Source organism: Serinus canaria, chromosome 9 (assembly GCF_022539315.1).
Source record: "Serinus canaria isolate serCan28SL12 chromosome 9, serCan2020, whole genome shotgun sequence".
In the NCBI taxonomy this organism is placed as follows: domain Eukaryota; kingdom Metazoa; phylum Chordata; class Aves; order Passeriformes; family Fringillidae; genus Serinus; species Serinus canaria.
Genome location: NC_066323.1, coordinates 4964087 through 4977384, shown reverse-complemented (window position 1 = coordinate 4977384; position 13298 = coordinate 4964087). Strand labels below are relative to the sequence as shown.

At 40.3% G+C, this 13298-nt stretch overlaps 1 protein-coding gene across 2 annotated transcripts in view; it reads right to left on the bottom strand.

Annotated features, from left to right (window-relative positions):
- Positions 1-12412, bottom strand: part of NLGN1 (neuroligin 1) — a 291506-nt gene extending 279094 nt beyond the window's left edge. Inside the window, exon 1 of one of the 2 annotated variants that reach the window (XM_050978186.1) lies at positions 11920-12412. In XM_050978186.1, the coding sequence (XP_050834143.1) occupies positions 11920-12412 (493 nt within the window). The remainder of the gene's footprint in view (positions 1-11919) is intronic. The other variant, XM_030227186.2, reaches the window with a different exon arrangement.
- Positions 12413-13298: the final 886 nt, after the last annotated feature.

Here is a 13298-nt window from a genome sequence, read left to right as displayed (position 1 = left end):
TAGCCGGCGCTGGTTCATAACACTGGGTTTATGCAATAAAAGTATTCAAAATAAGATTACACAGTCAAAATAATAAATACAGAATGGGATGAGAGAGATAAAAGGCTGGTGAGAGAACTGAATGCTTTCTGCCTAACCCCAGGGATCTGAAATGAGCTCCCCCAAGAAACTGCCCAATTGCTTTATAAAGTAAGATTACCATGTGCATGTATTTTTTCACCCAGAGTACAAGCAATAATGTGTTTTAGCCTATGACCAGCATCACAGGGAGAGCTTTATTGCAGAATTGGTTCATTCTGTCCTCCAGCCCAGCTCTGAGCAAGAGGTTTGATGCCACTGTGATCTTAACACGCACAAAGAAAACAGATGCAAACAAACAATAAGGGAATATAAATATTGTCCAAAGAAATAGTGACACAAAATTACTTTCTATTGCTTTGTCTTTACAAGTTTGCTTATAATGATTTGATAATTTAATCTAATTGATCTCTCTGAGTACCCCTATGGCTCTAATCACTGTAGTATCTGATTACTGGAAGAGATCCATACTTTATCTCCAGATTTAATAACTAAATCTATACTTGAAATGGAGTCACACAAGTTCAGCAGAGGGAGAGGGCCAGATGCTGCTTAGCCAGGGGAGGAGGGAGGGAAAAGGCTACTGAGGTCCAGAATCACTGGAAAGGTACACTTGGCTTTGTGCCAAATCATCCCCCTGCAACCAAAGGAGCCCATTTCTGGGGTTAGAGAAGGAAAGCAGGAATGTGACACATCTAATGGGGGCAGAACCAAAAATGAGCTGCTGTCTATGGCCCGTGCTCCTTCAAACTGTCTTCTATGCAAGCACAAAGTAAATGTAATTATTATTATCAGCTCTTTGTTCTCTTCCAGGCTAGCCCTTCATCAGCCTGAAAATTATGACATTTCTTGAATGCATTTCAACAGCTTCTTAACCTTTTTATTTCCCAAGAGCAGGGACAATGTCAGGCAGCACTCAGAGATTTTAGCAGTGAAAAGGTTAACACCCAAAATTGCTAATGATAACAACAGTATTCACTGAGCCAGATAATCACTCACAAAGAATTTCAATCCAAAGTCACTTAAAATTCAAGGAAACCACTGTATTTCTTCAAGGAAGTGACAGCAGTTAAAAGAATATTCATAATTCAAACACCGGGCCAAAACCTGACTTACTGCTGAGTTTATCTATTTTCAATGGAGCAATATTAAGTGCTGGCTTTTGCTCCACCTTAGGTGAAACTTATTTTGTGATATGTCCTCTAACACAGGTGGCTGGGCAGAGAGGGCTGACAGCCAGGCCACTTGCACAGTGCAAATATCAAGCATGGAATGTGTATGGAGCATTTCTGAGAAGTTATTTGTTTCTTCCTCTCTTGTTTGACTGCTGCTTGTTTGTTGTGCTGATACTCAGCCAAGCTAGCTTGTAGTTGAATATGTCAAAGCTCTGGGCAGAAAAACAGCAGCTAATATATGTTAGCAAACTCTAGAGAGAAAAATAGTTTCTGCCACTAAAAACTGCAGGGTGGAATTGTGCACTGCCTTCTTCTTCACCTTATTTTGCCTAAAGGGAAAGAGCCTTTTAATCCTATTTCTCTGCTTGGTTTGCACAGTGCCTGGCAGTGTACACCTGCTTCCACATGTGTGTCAGGAGCCTCCTTTGCTGTCAGATCCCTTTCCTTGCTGCTCCCAGCTCATCATCTGTCTCCCAGCATCCCAGGTTGCCCAAGCACATCTCAGCAGCCACCTTTCAAAGGTGTCAGGAGGAGAAACAAAATCAGCCTGTCACTGGCTCACAGTCCAAGGGACAATGCTCTCTGTCACATATGAGCAGCACAGAATGAAATGGACACAGAATGGGGTGTGAGGAGTTTGCATCCACAGCCCCAAATTCAGGGAGGAGCATGGACTTTCACCAGGACCTCCTCAGCAACCCTCTGTGTCTCTGCAAAACTCAAGCACCATTCTGCATGGTCCTGTACCATGATGTGCTTCTGGCCAGATAATGCCTTCAGTACTTGAACTGCAAATGCCTCATGGCAAGGATTGCAGTTAATCAAGGGTTTCATGGTGCTATAAAGAAAAAACAATAGATTCACCTTTTCTTTCTTCTTTTGTGTGAGACCTCATCTATGGAGACTCCATCTAAAAGGGATGGCAGGTGCTTCAGCTCTTAAGTATAGCAATGATTTATTGTTTCAGAAGTCATTGTTTCAAGCAAAAGTGATCTATTTTTCATTAGCCAGTGTCTCAGTTAATGACTGAAAAGTGTAGAAAACACACTTAATTCGCTCTCCTGTTCCACGCAGCACAGCTATTAATTGATTCATATGGAGAGCTAATTCATCTGCATTTAGCATCAGAGAGAAACAGGGAAGAATTAAGATTTTAAAATCTAGGTTTACAGCAAGATTTCTTGTGAAATTTCTTTAAATAGACCTGCATCTCCAACAGCCATTTACAGCAATAATTCATGGATCCAAAGTAAAATCTTATTAATGAAAACATTATTGGGATTGGTAAATGTGCAAAATCTTCTGTTTGTCTCACATAGGTATCTTGAACATGGCCTTCAGTTGTTATAGTCCTTTTTTTAAAAAAAACTCCATTTCTTTTTGTGACTTTAAAATAAATATGAAAACATATGAGTCAATATCAATTTTGCAATCAAGTAAGACAAATTGTACCAGCTTTCCTTTGAGCTCTCAGATCTGATTATGACTGTTAGATGTACATATATACATAGACAAATGCATGTTTCATATTCCCTTTCCACTGGGTCCATCTCATTAAGTCTATTGCTTTGGGAATGAGGATTCTCAGAAAATGAGTTCTCACTGGGTCAGCTACATGCAGTTGGTCCTGTTCTGTTTGCCTGCTCACTATATTAAAAGTAATACACTAAAGAATATTAAATTAAGAGAGAAGAGTAATGTGGGCAGAAAATAAAAACAATCCCTGCAAGGGCACTGTAGGGAGGTTAACAAGAAGACTGGTGCAAAACTTTGGGTTAAAGGGGCAAGTCCTCAGGAAAACACCCCAAAAATATGAGCAAATCATGGCAGCCTCAGCAAGGAACCTCAACAACAGAGAGCTCTTCCCCAGGCCATGGTCTTTCTTCAGCTCAGGGCATGGCAAGACATTATTGCTGATCCAGGATCCCTTATTCCTCAGAACCTCTTTCCCACCATTTTCTTTAAAAATCAGGAGTTTAAAACCCTGCATTAGAGCAAACCCTGCCAGCTCTCCTGAGCTGAGCTGAGTGAATTAAACAGAAGGTTTGTCTAACCTGCCTGACTGCATCTGAAGCAAGTGGGGAGACTGTGCATGAGTCATTGCCCTGACCAAGCTGGGAGCAAGGGCTGCAGGAGGAGCCCAGCTGGTGGGTGGGAGGGAAGATGGGATGGGAGCCCCCCCAGCTGGTTTGGGCTCAGCTCCAGGCTGCCCCCAGCATCAGTGGGAAGCTGTCCCCAGCAGACCTGAGGTGGGTGGCAAGATAAGGGTGGCTCCTCGTTGCCCCCCGTGCCACAGGGTCAGGGCTGTGCTGTCATCAGTGAACAACACCCCGTGTCAGACGTGAAACACAGAATGAGAAAACAAGCTGGAAAACTCTACATGTCTTACTGCCATTTTTAATGACTTCTAAAATTAGCTGAAGGAAGAGGAGAGAGATCATCTGTACGCTCCAGAAGGTTGACACGAAAGAGGGTGAGAAATCTGTGATCCTGAGGTTTTGGTAGATTCTAGCATATGTTATCCTTGCCAGTTATTCCCCACCCACTCTGCAGGAGAGAAAGGGAGATGCTCCACAGGGACCCTCTGTATCCACACTGCTTAGTCCATCTCCTGTGCCTGGAGCATCACAAGAACCTGTACTACAGGAGGATTTTTTTATCCTCTTTCCCCAACACCTGGAGGTGCAAAATTTGGACACTCCAATGTATAAGATCTTTGAATCTCAACATGTAATAAAAACCTCCTCATATTTAGTGGAGGTTTTTCATCATTTTCAGCCAACTGTTGGATAAGTTTCTGCCTCTGTTTAGAAAAAGGATGTCTAAGTACAAACTGTGCCTGCTCTGGGCTGAGCCTTCTAGAAACATTCAGCAAGCTGTGCAATCTTCTTCCTACACATTGCACCTTTCCATTAAAAATCTGAAGACAGTTTTTGGTGTAAAAATATGGAGAACAGAAAGTAAAGACAGAGAGGCAATAGAGACAAATCTTTTCCCACAAGCTTTGTGAAATCTTTTCTCAAAATAACTTTGCAGGGGTTTTACTGCCAGTTCATAATGTGGATGATTCACTTCTGATATTTCTGATAAAACAATGTTCAAAACTTCAAAATCTCTTCCAACTCATTTATGCTACCATTTAATTAGGGCTTCTGCAATATGTTACAAGGGCATCATTATCCCCTATAATTGTATAATAATTACAATTTTTAATGAAATAATTGCAAGTACACTAGATGTGTAGATATAATTATGGTAATTACATAAATACCTGATTTTCAGCTAATAATTAAAGAAGGCCTTTACAAAAAGGGGGAAATTTAACAAATGGAAGCTTTTCAGAAAACAAATACAAATAATAAATAGCTGCCTCTCTCCTGCCATTTCTGCCTTTCTAGATTATCTCTCTCTCTATATATATATATAATTTTCAGCAGATTATAAAATAAGAATTTTAAAAACTATTTATATATTAAATCATACCAAGAGACCTCAATACTTTGCCTCTGCAGGGCCTGATCTGCTGGCATTAATATAGCCCAAAGTTAATGATTCTAGGAGAGGTCAGCATCTCAGTTGAGTTGTGACTGTCAATGGCAGGAAGATGTGAATTGTGCCTACAACAACACACAAACTGTCCTGCTGGTTCTGGCATCCTCCAAAATGTGTTGTCCTTTTGGTCAAACCCACTGGCTATACCCTCATTAACACAGAAACCCAGCAGAAGATGCATTCTCACCAGGGCAATGATATTTCAATAAAGGAACTACTTACAGCTGAAAAAAACCAGCTGAAAAAAAAACCCAGTTCTTCAAGCAGGAAATTTCCTTTCCCTTCAAACACATTCCTATGGCTGAACTTGCTGTGTGCTTACTGTACTCCCAGTACAAATAGGAAAGTCAAAATCCAGCCTCATAAAAAGCATGCAGAAAACTCTGCCAGGGCAGATTGATTCTTGCTCTGATAGCACTAAGGGATATTAAGAGAATTCCCACAGCAGAGGAATTAGCAGAATGATTTACTGCTGCTGCTGAGATGTTCCAAAACACTTTGGCACAGCTCTGGAAGGGGAAATCAGCTGCAGCACCTGGCCTATGCCATTCCTGTGTCTCTTGCAATTTCTGCAAGAGCAGCCCTGAGGAAGCTCCAGTTGCAGCCAAAGGCCACTCTGTTCCCTGCATTGTGTTGGAAATAGAGGTGCAAACATGGCATAAATTCAGCTTTGTCCCACTTCCCTTAGCCTTGCATTGTTCAGTGCTGCTCCTTCTTTGGATAAATCCCATTATTACAAGCATGAGAAAGTAAAAAAGAGATACTAATATTAAAACAGAAGGAAATGGTTTGATATCCCAAAAACAAATCTCATTTATGGTAAGCTCATTAAAGCAGTTGATTTCTGAATGCCAAGTATAATTATTAATACCATACATATCAAAGTGGAGAAGACATGTAAATTTGACATCATAAAGTAAGTAAAAATGAAGAAGGCTAAAGAATTATGAGTGAAAATAATTTGGAAAAGAAAGAAAAAGAAATTATACTGGAGCAATATTCAAGTTATAAGCAGATTATTAGCATTGTGAGATGCTCCTTAAGAATAGTCTGACACATGTAAGCACCACGTTTCAAGCTTAAAAAGTACCCAAAGAATACAAAAATGTTTGTATCCACGTGTATTATAAGGAAACAAAAAGATGAAGAGCATTAACACAGAGAAGAGCAAAGGAATAATACTATAATACAGGAGGGAAAAAAAACCAAGCAGAAAATAATAGCTATCCAAAAGCCATATTAGTTACTCAGACAGTTCCTCCTGGAAATGTACAAATACACTTAGGCAGTTATTTTTTTATAAGATTTATCCATTCTGGCTTTAAATGATAAATTAGAAGCTAACAGATTGAAAGGAAAACCATCTCACAGATGTTTACTGAGTAAAACCAGTCCAAGCCAACAAAGGCTGGGGGAAGAGGCACAAACCAGTTTTATCCGACTTAGCATTATCAGGGTAGCAGTGCTATTTTAGAGCCTGTGTGGGGGAGGATGTAGAAAATGAAAAGCAAGCAGTAAAATAATGGACAAGAAATGGAATTAGATCAGAATTTAAGACCTGTTAGAGCTATAAGCACTGTCAAGGTATATGAACAAAGTGGTGACAGCACGATGGCTGTGTGGTCAGCAAGAGCCCAGAGCCCCAACAACCAGACATTTACAGGGGAGTGTGACCAGGGCTGATGGCATTTAAGATGACTGGAGTCTTAAAATACAGTCTGCAGAGTCTTCTGTTGTCAAGCACTGGCTCACCCAGAAAGAGGGCTGGAGAAAGTACATCAGAGTTTTAAGCATTTTATTTCAAATATGATATAAACCTACTGCACATCTTTGAAAAATGCTACTAACTGACACTAACAGCTTTAAATTGTGGAAGGATGAAAAGGTCTGTACAAGACAATGTTTGCTTCATTATCTTCTTCCATGTATTACCAGCATAATAGGAAATGCTGCAGTGGTGGAGGAGGAATGAAAAACAGGGCCTCAAAAAGGAACAGAAAAATGGAACAATTGTGGTGTCTTGGAGAGTAGCAGTGGAGTTAGAGATTATGGACTACACTTGGGCCTGCTGATACTGCAGGGAGCAAGGATGAGGGCTCTCCAGCCAGGACCCAGCATGGATGGGGGTGAAAATTCAAATATGTGCAGGCAACTACTGACACAAATATACTACGGCAAATAATTAATTAGGAACCTTCGAAGTGGTCTAATGAAGATATAAACCCTTTTAAAGGGTTGTGGTCCCCCAAAATACATATAAAGGAATATTTTGTAAGTTTGGAACGCATTCTCAAGAGACCCAGAGCTCAGGGGGGCTCTCAGCCCAGGTCTGCAAAGGCATGTTTTTAGTCTACTGACAGAATAACTTATTTTGACAGAGCTCTGTCTGCAGTGATGGAGGCACACACCTTAGATTTCATATTTCTCACTCACATGGCCATAGAGAAAGGGATAGTTCAGTAATTTTGGACAATTTGCCATCTACTTTTCCATTACTTTGATATTATTTTCTAAATTACATCTTTAGAAAAAAGGAATACTAATAATAAATTGACAGCCTTTGCCAGTGGAAATACACATTTTAAGGATCTCAGTTTGTCCTTTTCTGGTTGATTTCAGAGCTGAAATGGTTTTACAGAAAGATCTTCATTTAAGGGAGTCCACAGGAACTGCACAAGTTCTATTAATTGCCCTTTTCCAAGATCTGATGACAAGTAAACAGTTCTAGGGTAGTTAAATGGAGTACTGGAACAACCACTCCACAGAAACACAAGGTAACAGGTGAAATTTCTGCTTAGTCTTCTACAGAATATTTCACATTGCTAAGCTTAAAGCCCTAAGGTTATCAGAGCCTCTTACAAAACAGAACTGATGTAACACATTCTCTACTGAAAACAAAGGGAGATCAGAGCAGGATGAGATTACAGCAGTGTGATTTGTGTTTCAGCCCCATGAATATATTTGTGTGTATGTACATTCGCTCCCGTGCGTCCATAGTAACCACAGCCATAACCCAGAAAGTATGGTGTGGGGAGCTTTGCTCTGAAAATCAAGTAGCCCATTAGGAGGCATAAATATTAATAGAGCTGTCTAATCCTACACTCTCAAATGAGGTAGTTCAGATCATGAGTCTTCGCATTTAAAATTTATTCACTGCCCTGACTAGAATAAGAAACAGAATCCACATGTGGGGAAGTCACGGGTATTGGGCGGTCTCTGAGCCACTGATAATTCCTAAACATAAAAGTAAGGATCAAGTGATTTCTTTCTTTATTCTACACCTAAATCTGCTACAAATACTAATTTATCCAAAACTGCATCTGCCTGGCTGCATGGCATTGAGGATATACCACCTACACCTCCACATTTCACACTGAGGCATCTGCAGGCAGCATGAAAGCTTTAGTACAGGTTCCTAAGAGCACACAACACCTGGGGGTTCTTTTAGTGGTCATATAAGTGATCCTTTCCAAATTTTCTTTACGCAGTTGTCATCAAATCAGGAAATTCCTGGTGCAAAATGTTGCAATGGAAAGAAATTAATATACAATATTAAGACACCACAGGTATGCAGCTAAAGCAGGATGCACTTGACCTCCTAAGAGATAAGGAAACCTTCTGGATCACAAGTAAAATATTTATGTTTTGACTATAAGGTAAACTTAGAGGCCTGAAATGCCAAAGAGTAGAATATTCTTCAGGTAATCCCTAGAAATGCTGCAAAGGTTTGTCAGGAAATTCAGGAAATGCCAGATAATAGACAATATAATTAGTATCAATCACTAAAATGGTATAAACCACAATATAACCAGGGTCTATTAAAATTTAGAGTGATGAAAATGAGACTCAAAAAAGTAACACAGAATTACTCAGATGCCTTTGCACTGATTTTCCAAAACGAGCCCTTGCAAACACAAGATTCTGCATATCCAAAACAGAACTGCAGCCTCTGACCTTACCTGAAGGAAAAGACACAAAAGCAGATGCTCTTTCTTTATTTTTGAATCAGTAAATTGAAGGACAAGTAACTGGAATACATGCCTCCATGTTTTGCAAGAAACGTGCTGAATTGTTTCATTTCTTTTCACCCAGCTTCAGCCTATCATTCTGCAGTCTCTGCTGTGGGCACATCCAAATCCCAACAGGAGGTCATGGATATAATGCTCATTACCATCTCTAGCATGACTCATGGATAGAACTCCTTTCATTTCCACATCTATTTTAATCAGATTGCTCCCTGTTCTTAATTTTTTTTTTTAAATTTTGTAATGTCCCTCAGCTGACAATTAAGTATAAATACTAATTTATTTAATTCAATCTATTTCATGTAGCAAGAAGGAATCAAACCACATCTAAGGATAGCATATGGTTGCTGCTTCAATCACTTTCATCTTACATATCCTTTATGAATTAAAAAGATGGTGGAAGGGTCTGCCTCTGATTTCCAGATGTTCTCCTTCCAATAATTTTCAGCACTGTGATGCTATGACTGTAACCTAAAAATCCAGCAAAAGAGAGAGAGTTGGGCCTTTCTGATACAAAACTGATGCCATTTCCCAGCTGTGGCTGCTGCACCTTTGTCCTGCAACTCCTTGTGCCCCTGGCAGTGGGGGCAATCCCAGCCCAGGATAAATCTCAGGTTTTGCATGGGTGAGTAGAGTGAGACTTACTCAGAGAACAGACATTACTCAGATATCTCAGCTGCCCAGCTGAAGGTATTCAGGAGCTCTCTGCACTTGTCAGCAGCAAAAGGTAGGCTTTTTATTGTGCTGTGTGTGCAATGAATCTAAGTGGAAAGGTACCCACTGAATTTCAAGTAACTCTCTTTATTCTCCTTCGGGCCCACAGGACAATAAGCATGACTTACTGGGCTCTCCCTCCCTTGACTTTTGCTATTTTTCTGATTTTTTTTTTTTTTTAATACTCTCTCATATGAAAGATGCTCTCCGAGAACAATGATGGGGATCTGCATCTTTATTTATGACTTTGTGAATCAGCGTCTGGGTGATAGGAAGTGAAAGTTGCTCAGCTAATTACACACGCTTGATGAACTGCGTAATAACTGCTGCAGCACTGCACATTAATTGAATGCATATAAATGACAGCAGTTATTCTAACTTGAATGATGTGTGAAGAAGTGACGTTGCTCACAGTACCCTGATTATCTTCATTTCCAGCTTTGGGAACCCAGCTTAACCAATTGTACTTTTACAGCACCGAGCAAAAATTCCCTAACAGAAAACAGAAGATGCCTCAAAGCCTGACAATTTAAACACAAATTGCTTTAAGTCACTGAAAGTGGATTTAGACATCTCAAAAAAGCATACATCTAGCAACTACAATTAACCATTAATAATTAACAGCTGGCTGCAACCAGCAGTTAGGAGCTGGAAGAGCTAAAGCCTTGGGAACAAGGCCACCTTCATTTAGAGCCTAGATACTGCCTTAAAAAACTAATGCAGTGTTTAAAGAGTTAAATTTTGCTCAGCTCTAAACATTTCTGCTATGTGCTTTCCTAAAATGTGTTTGTTTCGGAATAACAGGATAAAAAAGAAATGGATTACAGCTAATAGGCAACTGTGCATGTCCCCAGTACTCTGTTTACCCCAAAAAGCATTCTAAATCACATATAGTCCAGCTCTAAGGTAACACATTATTTTAAAGAGAACAATAAAGGAAGATCATTTGATGCAAAAACAAACGTGCATAGCACAAAATCAGTACTTCAAAACTAGCACCAAACACCTCCTTTGAATCAGTACCAAAATAGACCTTCTCTGTTGCATGTCAACTGCTTGAGGAATTTGCAAATATTCACAAAGAAATCTGCAAACTCTTCCATAGTATTTAACACAGAAAGGGGAGAAGCCAAGTTCCCAAAGCTTCCAAAAGCAGTCTAGCTCCCAAAGTACCATGTCACAATATTTTAACAGTTCCCTACACCCCTATTAAGAGTTTTTGGGCTTTGACAAAGAGAGCTGTAATCACAGAATAAAGGAAATCAAAGCTCACTTTTAGAAGCGCATAAACGAAAAAAAAAAACGTTTCACATCTACACTCCAGAAAAGTTAACCCTGTTCCAAGAAAGCAGGGAATATCCTGGAGAACACCAGTGCAGGTCTCAGCCCTGCATTGCTACAATGCTTCCCAGCCATTATGCAGTAGTTCTGGAAGGGAGAGCTGTGGGCTGTGCCAGCCCCTCCAGTGGTAGCAGTGCCCATCCCAGGGCACAGAGCTCCCTCCTCCGCATCCACACACAACATCCCATCCCCTGGTGCCACTGGCAGGCACTGCCCAGAGCCTTGGGACCAAGAGAGAAGCTGCCAGCACTGTCACAGCAGAGAGTGCCAGGCAGAGATGCTCAGGTGCAACTGAGTCCCGGCATTACAAAACTGATCTCTCATCTGTCATACACGGACCTCTCTTTAAACACCTCTCCACCAGGACAAGACAGTCCCTAGCAGTTCCCAGCACCAGCAATCAGCCACTTTCACCTGTATTATTCCTTCTCCTTTTGCAAGGTTGTGATCTCTCCCCCGGTTTTTTTTTTTGTTTGTTTTGGGTTTTTTTGTCCACTTTATACATACCTCCTTTTCTACAAATTTTCTTGCCGGGTTTTCTGGCACATTCCTTGGATATTCTTTTGACTGAAAAATGAATAGAAGACTAGAAAATAACATGGAGCTCCGTCACAGACAGTAGGAGCATGCAACACCACTATCTAACTTAAATATGACCTGCTTTTTTAGGTGCGGAAGATTCTCAACTTGTTGTGCCTGCACATGCAATGGAAAAGATGTTGATGCATCTTCCCAGAAGTCAGTGGGTGGCAATGAGAATTAGGCACCAACTTTGACCTAAAAATTACACGTGCTGTGGGGGAAAAAAAATGAGTGTAGACAGAAAGAAAGAAAGAAAGAAAGAAATTAAAAAAAAAAAAAAAAAAAAAAAGCAAGGACAAATGCACACAGAGAAAAGCAGCGTGCACACATGTAGTAAGCTGGCATGCAAACAGAGAAAGCCATGCATGCTACCAGTACACGTGAATTAATATTGTTAGAAAGTAGAACAGGAAAATAAAAAGATCTCCCTGTTTCGCCTGCTATTAACTCACCATCCTCGGTTGGGACATAGATATTTAAATAGAGGCAGTCTTCATTCTGATCTTGTACATAGGTTGAAACTACATCCAAGTTATTGGTAAACCACACGGGAAGCATGACTTCAGGCAACCTGCCCTCTATAATGTTCTGGGGACACACTGGAGCAAACTGGGTGGTGTTTTTGACATCTGCCCAGGGAGACGGAGGCTCAGGAGGTTGAAAGCGGCGCTCCCCTGTTGGAGGGGCAGCGTATGGAACCCCGAGAAACTGGATAACGGGCCCCAAAATTTCATTGTTAAGTTCCTTCTTAATCCCTCTTATCTTTCCAAAGTTGGTGGTCACCACTGGGTTGGTATCATCCAATTTTTGGGAGGACACAGCTGCAGCGTGAAGCAAAAATCCAAGTATAGAAAGAGCAAGAGTGGCATTCAATCCCGTGTGCAGCAGGCGGACCACCGTCGCTCTCCATACACAGTTCAGCCACACGGATCTTGGGAAGGCCATGGTCCCACATTAGTTGTGTAACTACAGTGAAGCAATCTGATTTGTATCCACTGGTGTGAAAACAGGGCGACCGGAGGAAACAGATCAAGTTTCCTAAATAGGTGCCTGTCAGAAAAATCTCAAAAGGCTTTTCATGCGGTAAGTATCTTCCATTGATTTCACACTTATTGAAGCTGCATCTTCACTCAGCACTATTTATCAGACTACATCCTATTGACAATTCTGTTTTCCATAGCAGCAATATGAAGAGAGCAGCCATTTACTGCAGAATCCCCTCTTATAAATCAAATCCAGTTAGCCGCAGGTCTATATCCTGGAGAAAATGAAAATAAATCATTAGTATGAAAGAGCTAATATGAGCAGAGTGATAACTAGGTGTTCGACACGTTATTTACATACATTAATATTTGCTGGAGTCATGTAAGTTAAACTGCAGTAGTTCATGGGTCCATGAAATGGTAGGTGAAACACTGATTATTGGATTATCTGTAATGTCACCTGTTGAATTCACAGAGACTTCTCAGGAGAAACAGGACTCACAGAAAATACATTTTTGAAATTCACCTCTTCAAGAATAAGAAATTCACTGCCAAGCTACATTACGTAAGTGTTTATGTTAATATTTTATTTATCTTAATCAGCTCATAATCAATTTTCACCTTGTTTGCAGAAGTTGATTTATCAGAAAGGAAGTAATTATTTCTTAAAGCAGAAGATGGGAAAATTAAGATAGGCAGGCACGCTGAAGACCCAAATGAATTTTATTTCATTAAAAGCAGTTTATTATACATACAAACATTTTCTTCATTTTAAAGTATAACATGAATTACTGTGTTTATTCACAATAACCTGAATTATCATGCTTTATGTGGTTTTCTGATTGCTG